The sequence below is a fragment of the Macrobrachium rosenbergii genome, chromosome 3 (assembly GCF_040412425.1).
Source record: "Macrobrachium rosenbergii isolate ZJJX-2024 chromosome 3, ASM4041242v1, whole genome shotgun sequence".
In the NCBI taxonomy this organism is placed as follows: domain Eukaryota; kingdom Metazoa; phylum Arthropoda; class Malacostraca; order Decapoda; family Palaemonidae; genus Macrobrachium; species Macrobrachium rosenbergii.
Window position 1 is genome coordinate 31,886,491 of NC_089743.1, and position 19,852 is coordinate 31,906,342.

General features: G+C 39.7%; 1 protein-coding gene across 8 annotated transcripts in view; it reads right to left on the reverse strand.

Moving 5' to 3' along the window:
• The window catches only part of LOC136853998 (choline-phosphate cytidylyltransferase A-like), a 345,853-nt gene that overhangs the window by 48,715 nt on the left and 277,286 nt on the right, over window positions 1-19,852 (reverse strand). For all 8 annotated transcript variants that reach the window (XM_067129998.1, XM_067129978.1, XM_067129959.1 and 5 more), the window contains one exon: window positions 6,047-6,272. In XM_067129998.1, the coding sequence (XP_066986099.1) occupies window positions 6,047-6,272 (226 nt within the window). The remainder of the gene's footprint in view (window positions 1-6,046; window positions 6,273-19,852) is intronic.

Below are 19,852 nucleotides of genomic sequence, written 5' to 3' on the forward strand. Positions count from 1 at the left end.
AGGCAGTTCTAAGTGTTTTTAGAAGGGTTCTAAGTATTCGAGGGTTTTAGCTATTTGCGGGGTGGTGTGGTACACATCCCCCGTGAATACAGGGGATTTACTGTACACAATTTTTGCACGTATCGTGTGGGTGACTGGCACTTTTCTTACATAAAACTCAACACTACTTTGTCATTCATTTTTTATATTTTCCTTGCTAAAATTGCAATTTTTGCATTACAATAAGAAGTTTACCTGGGTGTGCCATAGATAAAAAACAAAGCCTACATCACAATTAGTTTTTTGTTTGATAATTTTTTGTTGGAGAAAAGTGTAAAATTTTCTTGTATCTAGTACTTTCTACTCATTATTTCACTTACGTAAGTTATTTTGGGGGAATTTTTTATGCACCTGTATAGAAAAATTACTCAGCGGCAAAATGAAACACAATTGTCAGAGATACACACACATCTGAACAAAAAGAGGTATAAAACTTTTTACAGTTACTGCTTGAGTCACTGCCACTGCCCACAGACGTAACTTATAAGAGTCATAAGCAAAAGGGTTAAATATCTGTAAAGTTTCTGGGCCAATACACTGTGAAGTAGTAGGACTAAGCTGTGAGGGGTCAAGGTATCCAGTATAAAATCTGTTGGACAATAGTACAGTCGAACCTCTTAAAACTGACATTATGTGGTCCGGTAACTCTTGTGGTTTGGCTCGATCAGCCACTATTTGTTCATTGAGTGGACACGAGGGCAGCGCCACATATTGTTTACAACTTTTCTCAGAATCTACAGAATCTACAGCGCAGTTGACACGTCACCGTCAAAAAAGCAAACAAAACACACCGCCATCTATTGAGGAAAATGAACGCTAAACATTCGCTGTCTGAAGGGGGAGGATAGAAAAGCTTTTCCTGCATAGATAAAGATTTATGCTTTTGCTTCTTACCTCTAGCACCATCTGATCTCATGGGTGGCATACTGAATAAGTAAATATACAGCTATATAAAAGAAATGATCAAGACCGTATCACCTACACACACACACACAGCTGTTGTCGGCTACTACACCAGCAGTGTGTAGGTGATATGGTCTTGATCATATCTTTTATACAGCAGTATATTTACCCATTTGATATGCTACCCATGAGATCAGATGATGCTACAGGTAAGAAGCAAAATCATAAATCTTTGTCTATGCTGGAAATGTTTTCTATCCTTCCCCTTTAGTTAGCGAATGTTTAGTGTTCATTTTCCTCAATAGATGGTGGTGCGCTTGGTTTACTTTTTTGATGGCAATGTTCAAATGCACTGAGTGATCACCGAAATTCATTCTTTATTTTTGTCATTTCATTACCCTCTACAATCAAAATAAATGATGAACAAACCAACAGCGATAATTACCCAATAATATTCTGCAGATTCTGAGAAAAGTTTAGTTGACTTACAGTTAGGCTAACTCGGGAATGTAGGCTAAATACGTTATGTAACGTACACTATTTTACAGAAAATTACACAGTATGGAGAAAGAGTCGAGATATAAAATATATGAGTTATAAAGTGATAAAGTAAAAATATGTGAGTAATAAAATAGTAAAAAGTGGTATCAGAACTTAGCCAAGTAGTAGGCTAAGTTGGCAACTAGGCTAGACTATGTTTACATTGGGGCTTCATTTTTAGGGGTGTATTCTATATTCCGGGATTTTCTGTGGTCTGGCTGTGGCCTGGTCCCAAGGTTCCCAGATTTAAGAGGTTGGACTGTACTGTATTCATTTATCTGGCTGTGGCCTGGTCCCAAGGTTCCCGGATTTAAGAGGTTGGACTGTACTGTATTCAATTATCAGTCTCTATTTGACCACTACCTGCAACTTCACCCTTGACACTAAATAAAAATGCCTAAAATGGCCTTGTCAAATGGTTAATCAAAAATTAGAGGAGTAACCTCCCACCAGGTGTTTGATCTTCTTTTACCAGCTAAAACTAATCTTCCTAGTTTTAAATGTTTTTCTAAGTAAATTTTTTCCTTGAAAAAATTTCTTACATGCAAACAAACTAGTACTCATCTATGAAAGACTTTTGTTCCTTCAGGAAGGTTTGTCTAAGAATATCTGAAGACAAATGAAACTTAAGGGTTTGTTATTAAACAAAAGTCATATCCTACAGAATCAAGCAGATTATGCATTCCAATAAATTTTTAATAGCACCTCCATTTACAGAAGAAATATGACATGGTTTTCCTCAACTTCCTTTAAAATATACATTTACAATTTCTTATCCAGAATTCTAAAAACCAAAATTTTTTTGTAGAGGGTAGAGTGTCATCATAAGGTGTTAAGATCGATGCGATGTAATGCCCTTCATAGTAGTCCCACTTAGTGTGAATATTCATGTGTTTACTGTATATACAATAATAATCTTGTATCATGTGAATTTCTGAAACCTAATTTTTAACCTGAATTTGGGGGGTTGCACCATACATGAATGAGATACAAAATGTCTGTATGAGAGAGAGAGAGAACTACCAGTTAGACACCAGTTAAGTTGTTACACTGACAGATATCCATTTGCAAAAGGTAAACAAAAGTTGTACTGAGAATAATGGTAATTTTAATGAAGCTGCTGTTTTACTTACTGCATCCAATTACATCCTGATTGTTTTTCCAACATCATCACTTCCATTAGTTGCTGAATGAAACTTAATTCCAAGATATGTTTTTCATATATTATCAAAACTTGGTTTTAAAAAATGCAACTTACTTTATTTATAAACTCAGTATACTATACGAAGTAAAGGTGTGATTTCACCAGTTTCAGATATCGCTTGTGCCTCCTCCAAAATGTTTTGCAGCTTGCGCATTATTTGTTTCTTCAGCCACAGGTACTACCTGCAGCCTAAATTTAGTGATATACTTTCTTAAAAACTTCTCCACAGTGTGAAGGATGAACAAAAATTTATCTTATTTATATTTATGAAAATCACCATTTAAACTTAGCAAGTTTTTAACAAGATGACAATTGTAATGCAACTCTTAACAAACATGTGTTAGTTATAGTAACTAACATCTGCAGACAGCTGTTCTCAATTCGGTTGTTTATGTCAGTGCTTGTTGTTGATACCAAGCATTTTGCATGCAATATCAAGTGGCTGTTTATTATAAGAAATAGTAATGAATTCTCAAATAAGCCCTATATTTGGTAAGCCTGCTTAAATGTACAAGTATAATGATTTGTATTTAACCTACTGATTATTCTTATTATTCAGAAAATGAAACGTATTCATATGGAACAAGCCCACATGGATAATCGACTTGAAATTCAAGCTTCCAAAGAATATGGTATTCATTAGGAGGAAGTAAGAGGAGGTAAAGGGAAATACATAAAGAAGAGATCCTACTTATCTAAAATGAAAAAATAAATTAAAAAATAGATAAAAATGTATTATAATGCAAGGAGAATAGTATTAGAGTGGCAATGTATTGCATCTTTGCCTGAACGTCTGAAGCTCCAATTGCACAACATCCTCTGGGAGGCTGTTCCACAGTCCAATGGTGCGAGGAATAAGGACCTCTGGAACTGAGAAGTTCGACAGCAAGGCACATTTACTGCAAATTGGTGCTGCTGTGTTCAGCGAATCTGGTCGCTCTCAGCGGGTATAGGGGATCAGGGATCAATTATGACTGTGAAAGATCTATATTGAAATACAACTTATGAAAAAATGACAAACAAGAGACCATCTTTTGATGGTCCAAGTCATAACTAATAGGAAACAGAAACCCATCACCATGAACCACTCTATCTAAAAGAGAAAATCTCTGCCAGAAGCAGACATCCACAAATGTTTTTCAAAAGTTACACCTAGAATAGTCAAAGCTTCAGACTCATTCAGCAAAGTTCCATCCACCTGAAGGGAAGGATGGGGTGGGAAATCTGTACGAGATCTGCTAATCAATAGTGTTTGTTTTCCTGGAGTTCAGCCTCATACCCCACTGACTACCCCATTCCCTGATCCAGTCCATGTCCCGATTGAGGCTGAGGGCAGCTTTGTTTCTCATAGGTGGAGACTTTACTACACCCACAAGTGTTGAACCATCGGCATACTGAACAATCTTGTTTTCCAGGACAACAACCATATCACTTGTATACACTAAAAACAACAGTGGACCAAGAACACTACCCTGTGGAACTCCAGACAAAATAGGTCTTGGTTCACTAAACATCCTGTCCACAGGAACTTGCTGCTGCCTACCATATCCACCCACTCCAAGATTCTGAAGTTTACTAAATCGAAAGCAGCACTAAAATCTATTTGAATTACTCTGCACTCAAAACCCCTATCAAGGTTCCCTTGCAAATAGCATGACTAGTATAAAAGAGCATTGCAGGTACTTAACTGCTTCCTATATGCATACTGACTATCAGCTAACAATCCTTTAGATTCCACATACCTACAGTATATAGTGGCTTAAAAATAAGTTTTTCCAGGGACAAAAGAAATTGGTCTGCAGATATGCCACTCTTTGGAACAGGCACTGTATTACTAAGCTTGCACTCACTTGCGAAGATATTACATTGACATAAAAATCTCTAGAATCTACTTATCTTGGGAGACAGCACACTAGAAACTTTTTCAAAAAACAAAGGGAATTGGGATCTTCTCCACCCAAGCTATCAAGATAATCCAGAATTTTCTTTACATCCCTGGAGCAAAATGTAAATTTTGTAAGAATAGGTTCAGAACGACAAGCATCAGGGAGAGGGACATCATCAGCTGATTGCTTAGCTTCAAAAGCTCAATGAAACAGTTCAGCCTTTTCCCTAGGGCCATTAACCAATCTACCATCATCTGTTAGAAGTGGTGGAATGGAAGGCAAGCCTGACCCAAAGATAGATGATGCCAATTTGGTCTACCACAGATGAGACTGAGTAATTCCTTCAGGTTTCCTCTTCAAAGAATTATTGTAATTTCTCTCAGCTGTATGGTAAGTCATCGCTGAAAGCAAGACAACAAAAATGGTGTAATTTCCATTTGAACGATTTCGTCTCCTTGCGTTGAATTTGGATCAGGATCTAATAAAGCATGTAAAATAATAAGTGCCTGACAAGCTTCATTAATGCAGACTTTTGCTTCTCGGCCTATAATTAGTTCAAAGCTAACTTTAGATATAATGTGCATTATCAATGAAATCTCCTAAACTGAGACAGGCAGAGGAAGCTTGGCCAAGTACACCAAAAAAGAAACTTGCACATTATGCATACCATAGCCTCATGTAATCTACCTACCAAAAATGTGATTGAATCATGTTTTGGGACAAAATTTTAAGGATCACGATACATGAGATTAGATGATAAACAAGGTATATGCAATTTATGGTTATTTTTGGCGCTGTATATTTTTGAGTTTTACAAAATGTTTTTGTTGGAAATGTGCTTGTGTATTTACAAAGCAAGCGTCAGTTCTGAAATCTGAAAAAATCCAAAAATGGAAACAAAGCTGGCCCCAAGAGTTTTGGATATGGGGTGAACCTGTACTGGATGACAGAAAAACACTCAACACACTACTGCAATCTCATGTACTGTACTTATTTGCTACGTTAAGTGTCTATCAATATTGGATGTACAACAGAACAAGGTAGGTAACTGGCACACAAGGTGGTAAAAATCTGAACTATCAAGCATTAATTTTAATAATTTGAGCACCTTGAGGAATATTCTAATTTATAATGGGTTGCACAAAGACTTTTGAATTGTCAAAAATTGTAGAATTGTTTATAAACTATTTTACTAGAATGTCATAAATTATTAAGGATGACAAGTCTAGAAGTCCTAAAACTTTAGTCCAAAATGAAATGGTTGTTTTAAACTTTCAAAAATTTATCATTTGGAACAATTAAAAAAACTGTTTTTGAACTGATATGTATTTTCAAAAATATCATATCATACTAGTAAATTATACTCAACCTTGGAAAACTATTGAACATCCCATCCTAGAAAATATAATTTCCTATCATTATTGGTTGTTTCTCATTTAATGTATCTTAATTTCCTCCCATGTTATGTACTTACCTCCAACAATAAGATAAACATTAGGAAACAAATTTTTTGCCTGCATCAGCTGCCTTGCATGGCCCTGATGAAAGAGATCATAAATGCCATCAGCATAAACTCTGATGGGTCTTGGCGCAAGTCCAGCCTTCGCCATTTCTTGTGTGATTTTCACATTGTAATTGCATGTATTTCTTTCCCTCACAGCCTCTTCATCTTCAGCAAATGGTGCTGGTTTACATATAGTCTGCAAGGTGAACAAGTAATTAGTTATTTCCTACAACATATATATATATATATATTTTTAAAACAAAATTCTAACTAGTTTTTCTTTCAGATACAAACCTAAAAATTTGGATTATCCCCTATTCCTGATCTTCCAGGAACCTAGACAACTAATTCCAAATTCAAACAAAAAATCACCTGATGGCTGGTAAACACCACCTGCCCCTCATGAATCCAGAATATTAGGTAAGTAAGAACCTCATTTCTCATACTGTCTAGGTTATAGTTGTGAACAGTCTGCAAGGTTAGGAGGAGGAACATTTGATGCAAATGATGGGTTTATATTGTAAAAATTAGTTTTTGTTTTAAAAAACTGTTTGTTTCATAGTAAACCTGTCATTTATATTAACCTGTTTGCAATCATGGTGAGAAAAATAATCTGCTGAAGAAAATCCCTAGATTTATCCGACTTGAACCAAAAATCCAACATAAACTTGAATTTACCATAAAAACAAATGGCTCCTGAGTGAACAAGGAGTAGTAGCATAAAGCAGACACCCAGCTAAGATTTAACTTTGTAATAGCGTGTCCATAATAATCTCCCAAGATGTAAAAATGTGGTTACATCACCATACACACCAGTATGTAAAGAATAACACCTGGCTGACTAGGGTCCTAAATTGTTTCATCACGAAATGGCATGTAAAGCTAAAATAACAAAGCAAATAATCAGATCTGTAATATCAGTTTAAATGGGTCAAGTTAGTCATGCATGTTGCCATTCATTTCCTCATTGGATACTTTTAAGATGACCAGTATGAGCTTTAGCTGAAAAGGTTTCTAGGTGGCACTTCCTGGAATGACCTGTAAATAGGAACAGCATAGATATTCACTTAGCATGATCCTTGCTATGCTACGAAATAAGACAATACCCTAAAAGATTTAGTGTTAAGTGTAGCCAGATTGTCAGTCCTTCTAAGTCTAGATGGGTACCTCTAAACAAAAAGCATTGAATCTCCCAATTCCTATAAGATTAAAAACCCATGGTTTATGTAGTGGGGTCTTGTTATACAGAACATTCTTGTAAATGCCTCCCATTTAGAAAAGGAAGAGAGCCACCAAGGATGCTAGGTTTGAAAGAGCTGAGTAATATAATAGTGTGTGTGTGAAAGTCTAAGTGCAAGTTTCCAACCGAATAGCATTGGTCACTTCTAGAGAAGTACTTGATGTCTCTGTTTAGGCTAAAAACATGACCCCACTTCCATCCCACCGGAGGTTGACCACAGAAAACTTCCACCTCACTGGTCTCTGACCAACTGCTAACTGTATCCACTAAGTGAAAAATAGCTCTGCCCATTGAGCATTCCTCCTCTGAATGGTAAGGGCTTGAAGAGCTAGTCAAAAACATGATCCCTTCCTACATGGTTAAGGAGAGTCACTCAATGAATGAATGGTCATGCAACTATTATCTGAAGGCTTTGGCTGCAAAGAAATCTTCCAGAATCACCAGTAAGGATAAAGTCCCACCACAAACAAATAGGAAAGGTGATGTTTCAGAAGAGCTCCCATATTGCACAGTCAGTCAGGACTTGTAAAGAAAGCCTTGATAACAACTACGTCCTGCCTTCTGCAGATGGGAAAGGGGGCAAAAAGGAAATAAAACCATTTCCCAAAATTATCTTTCCCATGTCTCCACCAATTATCCAGCTAATTTTTTCATTTCTGTTTGATATTTCCTTATGTCCATCTTCCTTTCATTTTTTTCTGCATGACTGTCACTGGAAAGTTAAAATTTTCAGGTGTTCTTAGAAATATGACTTCCTTAATGGTGGACAGATTAGCAGAAAGTTGCTGAGGTCATTTTTGTTGTTGCTTCCAGACAACTTAACAAAGCAATTGTTGTTTGGTTACACTAGGATTTACTTGGGTTGGGTAGAAAAGCTCTCAGTGGTGCAGGGGTAGCTTTCCAATGAAACCTAGATCAAGGTACTATTCCTGATTCTACTTATAGGCTAAAGGGGTGTCAAACCCCTTCATCCCTGGCTTATCTCCGCTTGTATCTTTGAAAGCAGATAAGACATTGCTGGAGATCTCCTGCTTCCCTTTTCAAGCAGACATAAATTTAGACTGAACCAACTGGGCCATAGGGAAATATATCACATCCAAGACCCCAATCACAATATTGGGAGAGGTCTCTGAATTCCATTACAATTAAATACTGCTACAATTTCAATCTGGCACTGTAAGTGTGTCATTATATGCAATTTATCATGAATGAACAGCTATTAGCAACCTCAATATATTTTGATGCAGTTTACAGCTAGCCAGGCAACCTTTTGCAGTCATAACCTGAGGTCCTTGAAGAGCAAACATACTAAGTCCTGATGTCTTTCCAGATGTCCCTCCTGTCCACTTATTTAATTTTTGTAAATTACTTCTTATATATTTGATTGTCTCCCTTCCTCTTCCCTTTAAGTTCAGATTACTACTGACAGTTAAAAAGGGTAATCAATACTCAGTGTTGTAAGTTCTCAAATGTTATATTTACCACTTTACTGAGATTTGTTACAGTTCTGAATGATAAAGGAAGTGGTGTTTACCTGTGAAAGTTCACATCTAGAAACAAAGTTTATCTTGATTTGTTCACCTTCATCTGGTATATGTGCTGAGACAGGACTTGGTGCATTTTCAAAACATTATTCAGGTAGGTCTTATGCACTACTTCTTACCACAGGGGCCTTCCGGTAGAATGTCCATAGGAAAACAATTGGTCACTAGGCTGATATTAATACAGACTTTTCCAATTGGCTGGAGATTCTCATGCTGGACTATCAGGAGCAGTGGGTAAAACTGCCATCCAAGTTCCCATACTGGTTGTGCTATCAAGGCCAAGCAAGGATATGTCCTAGAAAGTAACCCTACTGAAACTTGACAAGGAGTAATATTTCAGGTCAAAATAAAGTACCACTCTCTGGCAAAATTGCGAGTCACCAACAACAGGTCAACAACCAGGAGAGCCATTTAAACATCTACTTTGAAACATTAATAATATTCCTGTACTGAAAGACCAGGTTCATCTCTAAAGTCCTAGTCCAAAAAAATTGGAGTCACAAGTAAAAGACATCCTTGTCATAATATCTTTCTCACTAAAGAGCCTGTTGCTGGTGTAGCCATTTCTCCTGAACCACATTGGTAATGTCTCTTCTAACAGATGATGATGTGAATAGTAAGAATTTCTTTCTAACTGGTAGAGATCCCAAGTTTCTTGATGAAGACTACTGCTGGGGTTGAGGCCACACAGCTGATCTTTGATAGGATCACTTTCTGGTGTATGGTACCGGAAATCAGGCTCCAGTGTCAAACCTTAGTTTTCTGTCTAGTTCCAGTGACTGGCATATCTAAATTTCTCCTGCTGTTGCATGATCATATATTCTGGATAAACAATATAAATCATATAATAATCGGTTGGAGTCCTTCAGTGCTGAGGCAATATAATGGGAAGCCATTACTCACTTTGTCCCGGTAGGTTTCAGCACTCCATTTTATCAGCTGGAAGAGTATTAGCTAAGACAGAGATCTGTTTCCACCATTAAAAAGTCCAGAAAATTTATCCAAAATGATTGGGGATAGATGAGAATGTAGGTCCCAGGCCCTTGCCCTAAGAACCCAGGGAAAAATGTCTTTGTAGGGACAACCGGTAACATTACACACTTATTGAGACCGGAATTCAGAAGAGTAGTTTCCAATGGAAACCTGCACTATTTTTTGTCTGTGTCAGCAACCTTGTCCATGGTATTGTTGACTTTCAGCTTAAAATGGAAAATACAAACTTTCACTTCTATATATCTGCTGCTCTTCAAAAATTATTTTGCTGAGCTTATCAGGCCTTTTCCGACTAAGACTTCACTAAAAAATGGGATTCATATAACATCTGTGCACTAAGGTAAAATCAACCTCAACATTCCAAAGTTCTGTGGCAAGAAATATTCAACCAAGAGGTGTCAACTGTCTCTCATGGATCAATGTCAATCTGGTTGACATTGATCCTTATTTGGTGGTGCTGTGCTCACCTGTAACTTCATAGAGAAGAGAAAAATAAAGGCAGGCAGTTGTATTTGCTTGTGCAATCCTTGGTGCAAGCCTCATCCCCAGCTTTCAAGTACCCATGTATAACAGTGTGGTTTTGCAATTGGTAGCATGGCTGCTGCAGTTCATGCTGCTAACCTATGGACAATTTATACATTTATATTACTGTCTTGAATGGAGTTTATACCTAGAATAGGCATTCATGGAAATACATTGTAATCCACATAATTTCTGCTGCTAAGATCTGTCTATAGCATGCCTACCGCCACCGCAAATAGAAATCGGACCTAACCCATAAGAATCCACTGTTTAGATGTCCGAAATCTATTTGCATTTCCCGCCCTATGGTTTGAGCTAGAGTTGGCTGGTGATATCTGGCAACTCTCCTGTGCTAGTGTGTGTGGGAGGTGTGTGCCTCAGGACTCAGTGCTGACCCAGACAGCAAACGGAGAGGTTATTGCATTGATTTGCTCTGCCCCCAAGATCCCAGTATTTGGACTGGAGCACTTCTTGCCTTTTAATTCTTTATATATTCCCTAAATATGGGTCATACACACATGAATAAGGAGGAGAAGGCTCGCATATTAGCCTGGAGGCAAGAAAAAGTGCCTATTAAAGAAATCTGTAGACGTACTGGCCGAGCAAAGTCAACCGTAATGTTGCTGCTGGCTGCCGCTCGTGACCTACCACCCAACGCGTTCCCAAGAAAACCTTATCCTGGACGCCCACGAAAGACTTCCAAGACCACTGATCATCTTCTTGTGAGAGAATCTACGTAAAAACCCTTGTCTTACAGCTTCTCAGCTAAAAACAAGTCACCCAATCCTCTTAAAAGATGTATCAATCCACTGCATCCAACACCGTCTCCAGAAGGACCTCCAGCTGCCCATCCACCGTGCTGCACGCAAACCTCTTCTGACAGATCGTATGAAGAAAGCTCGACTGAATTTCGCCAAGAAATACATCCACTGGACAGCTGATGACTGGAGGAAGGTCATGTGGTCAGATGAATCACCATTCCAGTGTATTCAGGGCCGTTCTACCACAGTAAGACGGCCATCTTCAGTCAGCAGATTCGACCCTGCCTACACAGTTGCCACCGTCAAGCAACCCGAATCTGTCATGATTTGGGGATGTTTCAGTGGTTTAAGAAGTTGTGGAGGATTGCACTTCCTCCCAAAAAATGTTACAATGAATTCTGACTGCTACATTCAAGTTCTTGAAGATCACCTCCTGCCTTCATATGAGACTCACGGCTGCAGTGTCTTCATGCACGATGGTGCTCCATGTCATAAGGCCAAGAAAGTTACCAAGTGGCTCACTGATCACAATATTGAGGTCTTACAGTGGCCTGGTAACAGTCCTGACCTCATCCCAATCGAAAATGGGTGGAATGTCATGAAAAAGAAGCTTCAGTTGTGCAACACATCATCCCTTATGCATCTGCAACAAGAAATCACCACAATCTGGGAGAATGAAATGTCTTTGCAATACTTCCAGAAACTGGCTGACAGCATGCCTAAACGACTCAAAACTTGTTCTTAAAGCCAAGGGGAATATGACTAAATATTAAAATAGGTGCTACTATTCTCTATTATATTTGTTTCCTTAGTTCCTCGCTGGGTGAGCGGGTTCCGTTCTCAACTACCACTCTATGGTCGCGAGTTCGAATCTCCGACCGGCCAGTGAAGAACAAGAGGAATTTGTTTCTGGTGATAGAAATTAATTTCTCGCTATATTGTGGTTCGGATTCCACAATAAGCTGTAGGTCCCATTGCTAGGTAACCAACTGGTTCTTAGCCACGTAAAAATAAACCTAATCCTTCGGGCCAGCCCTAGGAGAGCTGTTAATCAGCTCAGTGGTCTGGTTAAACTAAGATATACTTAACTTAACTTTATTTATTTCCTTGATGATAACCATGTTTATGCTACCAGTTGCCAAGTAGGTCCGATTTCTATTTGCGGTGACTGTAAAGTGAGCTATATATCCTGTTGTAGGGGATCACTGGTGTGCATGGAACCATGGCCATATCCCACCCGAAGTTGGTTATTTCCATGCAAAGGAATTTGAACTTGTCCATATATCCTGTCAGTTGTTTCCATCAGCAATGAGACTTCAGTGGTAGCTGTGTCTATAGCTTCTATCAGTTGTCTCTATAAGTAATGGGACCTTGATTGACTAGGGTTGTCTTCTGAGCCAATGAAGCCTGAGTTCCAAGCACCTGCCTTAGCTGTGACCATCTTCTCTATCATTTCCCCCAGGCATGTAACCACTGTCATGCTGCAGTCCATGGACTGTGGCCATCTCCTTCTGATCTATCACTTGTCTTCATCATTCATCAGCAACCTAGCCCCTACTCACCCACATGATCCAGGACTGCAGTGAAGTATCTTTCTTCAATCAATCATTCTGTCAGGCATAAGACCTCAGCCAGTTGCAGATCAATGACCACGACGATGACTGTCTCTTCCGCCAAATCTGCATATTACTCCTAAGTAGTCTTTGCCAAGCAGAGCACCCTGTCTATGTTCCAGGCTCAAGACCCTGACCAAGTCTGCCCATCTATTAGTTAAATTTGACTGCTTACTGCAATTGTTAAGCACAATAAAACCTCCATACTCCAGGTATTCGTTGTTCCTGAGCTCATTCAGTCTGACAGCAACGTTAGTCCCAAGTCTTCCATTAGTCATATCTACAATTTGTTGACTTTGTCAAACACGAGCTACCAGCAAAGGAAACAGATCTACCTGGTTGACAGCCAACTCTGCAAGCTGGCAGTAATGATCAATGCGCACATTTTGCTAACTTCTACGGCATATGTATCAAAACAGCAAATTTTAAAAGTAATTTGTATATTTCCTATCATACAAACCCAACGTTCTTTACATATGGTTTTAGCTTGCAATTATGAGCTGGAATGGCCATTCAAACTTATTGATAAAGTAGTAAACTGCCAACAAGCAGGGGGGAAGCCCTGCCTATTTGTCAGTCTGCACTCCAATTTGCCTCCCAGCCAGGTACCAGAGTGAGAGATGGCTGAGCTGGGACTTTCATGTAAAGAACTTCAGGTTTGTTTGTTAGGAAAAACACAAACTACTTTTAGAATTTGCTATTAATTCCTACACAAATAAAAACCTGTTCTTTACATAGGAGAATTGGCCATTGGTGGGAGGATTCTGGGTACTCTGGGGTGTTACCTTCCTGGTCTGTTTAGGAGCAGAGGAAAGGATCCAACACCTCTAGCATAATGCATATATGGGATGTAGTAGCTGCTAGACTTCCAGACCATTAAGTAAAGGGTCTGTGCCATTACTCAATCAGGCTGTAAGAGCACTTAATGAAGTGTCGGAGACAATAAAACATAGATACAAGAGAGAAGGGGAATTTGCATCCCTTCATCACCAATGAAAAGACATGGAACAGCACTCTGACTCTGTTTACCAGAGAGGAAGGAAGAAAAAGAGAGGGAGGAGAACCAGTCATTCCTATCCTGTCTCCTGCCAACCGGATACCTAGATAAGGTACTACCTGTCCCAAAGGGAGCAGGGCTAGTTATCAAACCTATTGTGTAGCCACTACTGGTCCAAAGAGAGCACATCCATGGCCAGTGGGCAACATTCTGCAGGTAAACACATCATGCAGGTGATCATACCCCATCGTTCTTAGCACGTAATACCTGAAAGCAGACAGGTTCCTACTGAGTGTGAAGTATAGGGTGATGCCTCTACTATCATGAGCTCTCATCTGGGCTGCAATTCTCTATCCACACTAGAAGAGATGGTGCCTGCGGATCAACTTACTGAGCCGGGTGACACAGTGTACTCAGAAAACTCCTTCCTTAATTCCTTTAGTACTAACTGAAGAGTTGTCAACATACAAAACTGAGGTGTCAAGTTCCTCCAAGATAGTATTATAGCACTCAAACAAAACTCAGTAGTATCTTGCACAAGTCACTACTGAAAAATCTTTCAGTGAGGACAAGAAAGATTTGAACTGACGTGACTGACAGTTCTATATCTTGTTACAAAATTCAAGAAAACTCCTTACAAATAGATTGCCATCCACCAGACTGCCATGCATACAAGAACCCAGATGACTTACCTATACTGTACCTACACCAATATCAGGGCTAAACGAATCACAGTTTCTGGGTTCAGACTTATCTGAAAACCCTCAAAAAGACACATACCTGTACAGGATACAAGTTAAACTTCTAAAGGCGAGAGTCATGACTCTCCAGGGTTTGAATCCCAAAGATAAAAAGATTGTTATAGCTTTTCAGTAGTACAAAAGATCTCCCTCAAAAAGGAGAAATCTCCTAGAATCAGACCCTGGTCTAAGGCTGACCTGCCTTCAAAAAGCCAGGGTAGAAAGAAGCTTTCATGGCAAAAGTGGGTGAAAAAAAAAAACCACTACCTGCTGATAAGCAGCTCAGGCCAAAGAGATACTTCATCTCCAACACCAGCACTTGAAGATGATTCTAATCTTGTAGACAGCCTCTCAAGGATCAAAAGTACCTGAGATCTCCTATGAAGAAGGAAGAGAGAACTTTCTCGTCAAAGAAGAGGATGAAAACATCCAGGCAGGAAGTGCCAGAACTCTCAACGCTCAGAAATGCCAAACTACAAGCTGTTGGATCTGAAGTTTAACCAGAGAGGAATGTCTCTTAGGACCTCAAACCACACACTCAGCAGGTCTGGATATTACTCGGCATGGGCACACGGGAAGAGACATCAACCTGCTATTTATTTGTACTAAAAGGTGAAATGGTGACAGAGACATAAGGTTGAGGTTGCCTTCCAGGAAAGACACCATTCTCCATACTTAAACCAAAGCAGGCATGGAGAAGAAACCCCCAAGTTGCCTGTTGTGCCAAATGGTAGCTAGGTGTAAGGTAGGGACCAGGAAGTCTTGAACAACTTCTTCGCCGGACAGGTGTTTAGGGACCGTACATCCCTGTTACCTGTCTCTGATGGTACACCTGGGGTCAAAAGGTGCCTGGACACCAGCTCTGAGCAATGCCCAGGTATGCATCCTACCCCTCATTGGACGCGTCCAACCAAAAAGGCATCCCTGAGGTACTCCCTTGTACAGTTCCCATCATCCTGTCACAGTCTCACTATTCTGAAGACAACTTCTGAGACCCAAGTCAGAATAGGAGACAAAGTTGTCCTTACAACTCACCTCTACAAGGGCAAAAGGGAAACTAAAGAATAGTGCCATCACCAAGTGAGTTGTCTCTGATACAAAAGGAACTTGCGCTCAACATACCTGAGTTTGCTGATGCATGAATCCTAAAGAAAGACTCATTGCTGCCATAAACCAGAAACCCAGGTGCTCACTAAACTCGAAAAAGAAGGCTGTCCTGTGGCCAAACCCAACAAGTTCGCCAAGACAAACCAATACCCAGATATATCCAGTATCTCTCATGAAAGAGTGCAAGTTGACACAAATGTAGACCCCTTGTTAGAGTTTGGAAGAGTTCCTCATTGGACCGGTTGATATCGTTCTCGGCTAGCACTCTGCTGGGCCCGCATTCGATTCTCCACCCGGCCAATGAAGAATTAGAGAAATCTATTTCTGGTGATAGAAATTCATTTCTAGGTATAATGTGGTTCGGATTCCTCAATAAGCTGTAGGTCCCATTGCTAGGTAACCAATTGGTTCTTAGCCACGTAAAATAAGTCTAATCCTTCACGCTAGCCCCAGGAGAGCTGTTAATCAGCTCAGTGGTCTGGTTAAACTAAGCTATACTTAACTTAGACTTTGGAGGGGAGGTGATCGAAAGACCTCCCTCCCAGAGTGTTGAGCTGGGGTATTTCCAAGATGACCAATACAGTATATTATTATTATTATCCAGTAGATGAAACTTATTCATATGGAAGAAGACCACAGGGACCATTGACTTGAAATTCAAGCTTCCAAAAGAACATGGTGTTCATTAGGAAGAAGCAAGAAGAAGTAAAGGGAAATACAGAAAGAAGAGATACCACTTACTAAAAAAGATAAAATAAATTAATAAATAGATAGATAAAAATGTACTAAAATACAAAAATAATAGTATTTGGGAAAAATTCTTCAGAACAAGTTTACAATGAACCCTTAGCTCGTAAAAAACGTACTCACTCATGAAAACGTGGGCATGGGCTATCCATGATTGTGCCTAAACCCTCCTGGAAGGCAAAATTCTACAGGATAGAAAGGAAAGGGTAATCATCCTTTACCAAGTCTGGATGACAGGACCATGTCACTTTCCTGGACCCCTGGAGGCCAAGGAACCAGTACTGGTAGTACAGGTACCCTGGCTAGCTTAAGTAGCCTGGCTAGCTGGGCCAGAATGGCACCCCTGGGTTCAAGGGAACCCCGAGAAGTGACTGGACCCATGCATGGAGCATGGGCAGTAGCAGGGATTCTCAAACTGGTGGTCCAAGAGCCTTGACCAGACCAGTCAGCCTGGATAGCAATTGCACCCGTGCATGGAGCATGGGTAACAGCAGGAGGACTAGTACCCCCGGGAACTAGATGGCCCCATGGTAACAGCTGCAGCCATACACAAAATCATGGGTGCAACAGTACCATTAGCTTGAGGCAAATCAGTCCTCTCCCTCAGAAAAAGGCCGAATGGTGAAAGCCTATTAAGAGTTCCTGTGGGGAGAGCCAGACCCCTAACCTTCTTCCTCCATTCGAAAGTATCGAAACAGGAAGGTACGAAGCAATGGAAAACTCCACAATACCCATCACTATCGAGTGACCCGATCTGAATACCTGGACCAATGACAGTGCCTGAGCTGCATGACCAGGTTGCCCTAGTCCCTCTCTTAACGGTCCCAAAGAACCACAATTAGAAGGGGTGAAGTACTACCCTGCCACCATAGCTGTCTGACCATGGCAGGAACAGGTACATTGGCTCATTGCTCCCTGAAAACTCAATCCAAAACTAAGTATTCCCAAATTGAATAAGCAGTGTGACTGGGCCGCTCAAACCCTTCCCCATGCAATCCTGAAAAATCGGTGGAGAAGAGTCAAAGTGTTTCCCCATCACCCCAGTCACTTGACCAAGGAAAAATAGGGAGACCACCCCTAGACCAACGGCAAACCTAACCCAACCCATAGGTCAGGTAATGAAAGCCAAAAGTCCATGCAAACCCCTCTCTGTGCGATCCCAAAGGGTTGCAGTGAGAAAAGTTGAAGTGATTCCCTGTTACTAAGGTCATCCAAACATAGAAAAGCTGGGAGAACACTCCAAACTCGTTGCTACTATAACCAGTCTGTACACCAGGAAAATGAGGAGCAAACAAGCTGCACAAAGATTCAATGCACTAATTCTCTCAGAGAGAGAAAGAGTATTAGACTTGAAAGCAAGCTCAAAAGCTTACAGACAGATGAGGCAAAGAGAAACCAGAGTCTAAGGAAATGGTGCTCAGTGTCAGCCATGCCCAGGAAATCAATTACCCATGGCGATCGAAATTGCCTGCCCTCCCCCGAGCAGAAAAGCAGACAGAGAGTAGCTTTATAAGCCTTCCTAAGCAGGCCAAATTCCCCCTACTCTAAACTTGCAGCCATAGTCAGAGTGAAAGTGAGGTTCATAAAAAAGACAGATGAAGATAAAGAAGGGAAGGAGAATGCCTCTACCTCATTCCATCACTGACAAAACTCGTCTTGTCTGTGAGTTGTCAAGAATCACAAAGGCTAAGCAACAGAAAACAGGGAATTAAGGTTACATATCCTATCCTTCCTATGTATATAAAGGAAGGCTGTGATAGCAGGATTACCATAAATAAGGTAAACCTTACTGTCATGGAACTTTCATGTGGCTAAATCTACCATACCTGAAAGGTACGGTAAATATATCAGTGAGTATATCAGAGAATGATACACCTACTGTGCAACTACCAGACGCTGTTACATGTCCAACAAAAACAGTATTCATGCTGGCAAAGAGAAAACAAACTTAATTCCTAGAAAGACAGTTTATTTGACAGATTAGTCTGAAAAATTGCAATACACACACAGTCAAAATCCAAAAGGGAAAAGGGACACTCAAGTTTAATCATCAGAAGTTCGAATGGCAAAAGTTGGGCAAAGAGTTGTAAAAGATGTCTGAACTTCATGGCAGTTGGAAGGAGAGTGGAGTGCAGACTGACAGGTGGATGGGGCTTCCCCCTGCCTGCCGGTAGTTTACTACCTTGTCAATAAGTTTCAATGGCTGTTGTAGTTCACTTCGCAAGCTAAGTCCCCATGTAAAGAATGAAGGTTTGTTTTTGTGTAGGAACAAATGATGATTTGAAAATATGCAATACAGTCGAACCTCTTAAAATCGGCATTCCGTGGTCTGGGAACCCCGTGGTTTGCTCGATTTTGAATCAGCCACCATTAGTTCATTGAGCGGCCATGAGGTAGGCGCCACATATTTAAAACTTACCGGCAGCAGAAATCATTCCATTTCTCGTTTGTTTTTATGAAAATAATTGTTAGTAATGAAAATGTGTGCAGTCAAATATGTTTTCAGTATTAACCTTAAATGAATAAATATATTTTTTAAAAATTCCGCTTGAGAAGGCTCTACCAAGTCAAAACTTTTATTCAAGACAATGAGACATTTGGCAATGCATGAATTCCTTACTCTTAGAATGCTTGAAAGACTTATATAGTAGGTGATATGGTTTTGATCATTTCTTTTATATAGCTGTATATCTACCCATTCGATATGTCACCCATGAGATCGGTTGATGCTAGAGGTAAGAAGCACAGGCAAAATTCTTTATCTAAGCAAGAAAATGTTTCTATCCTTCCCCTCCTATTAGCGAATGTTGAGTGTTCATTTTCCTCAATAGATGGCGGTGTGCTTTATTTACTTTTTGACGGTGAAGTGTCAAATGCAACGAGTGATCGCCGAAATTCATTCTTTATTTTTGTCATTTTATTACCCTCTACAATCAAAATAAAAGACAAAGAAACTAACAGCGATAATTATGAAGGTAGTATATTTAGGAGATAAAAGTCACTGATAATATTCTGCAGATTCTGAGAAAAGGTAATTACTGTAGTTGACTTATGGTTAAGCTTAAAAGTCAAGTACTGTACTTGACTTGACTTACGGTTAGGCTAACTCGGGAATGTAGGCTAAATGTGCTAAAGTAAACTATTTTAAAGAAAGTTATACAGTATGAAGTTATAAAACGATAAAGTGAAAATATATGATTAACATAATGATCAAAATTGGTGTCAGAACTTAGCCAAGTAGCAGGCTAAGCTGGCAACTAGCTATTTGCAAGTGGAATTAGCTTGCAAGACTATGTTTACATAGGGGCTTAATTTCTTAGGAGTGTATTCTATACTCCGGGATTTTCTATTTTCCGGCAGTGGCCTGGTCCCAAGGTTCCCAGATCTAAGAGGCTGGACTGTGTAAGTAGATGTATATATAATTCATCAACATATTGTAGCTTACATTGCATAAGGAACTTAATCAAAAATTACTGATTTAAAAATATCCCTGAAAATAAATCAGGAATAAC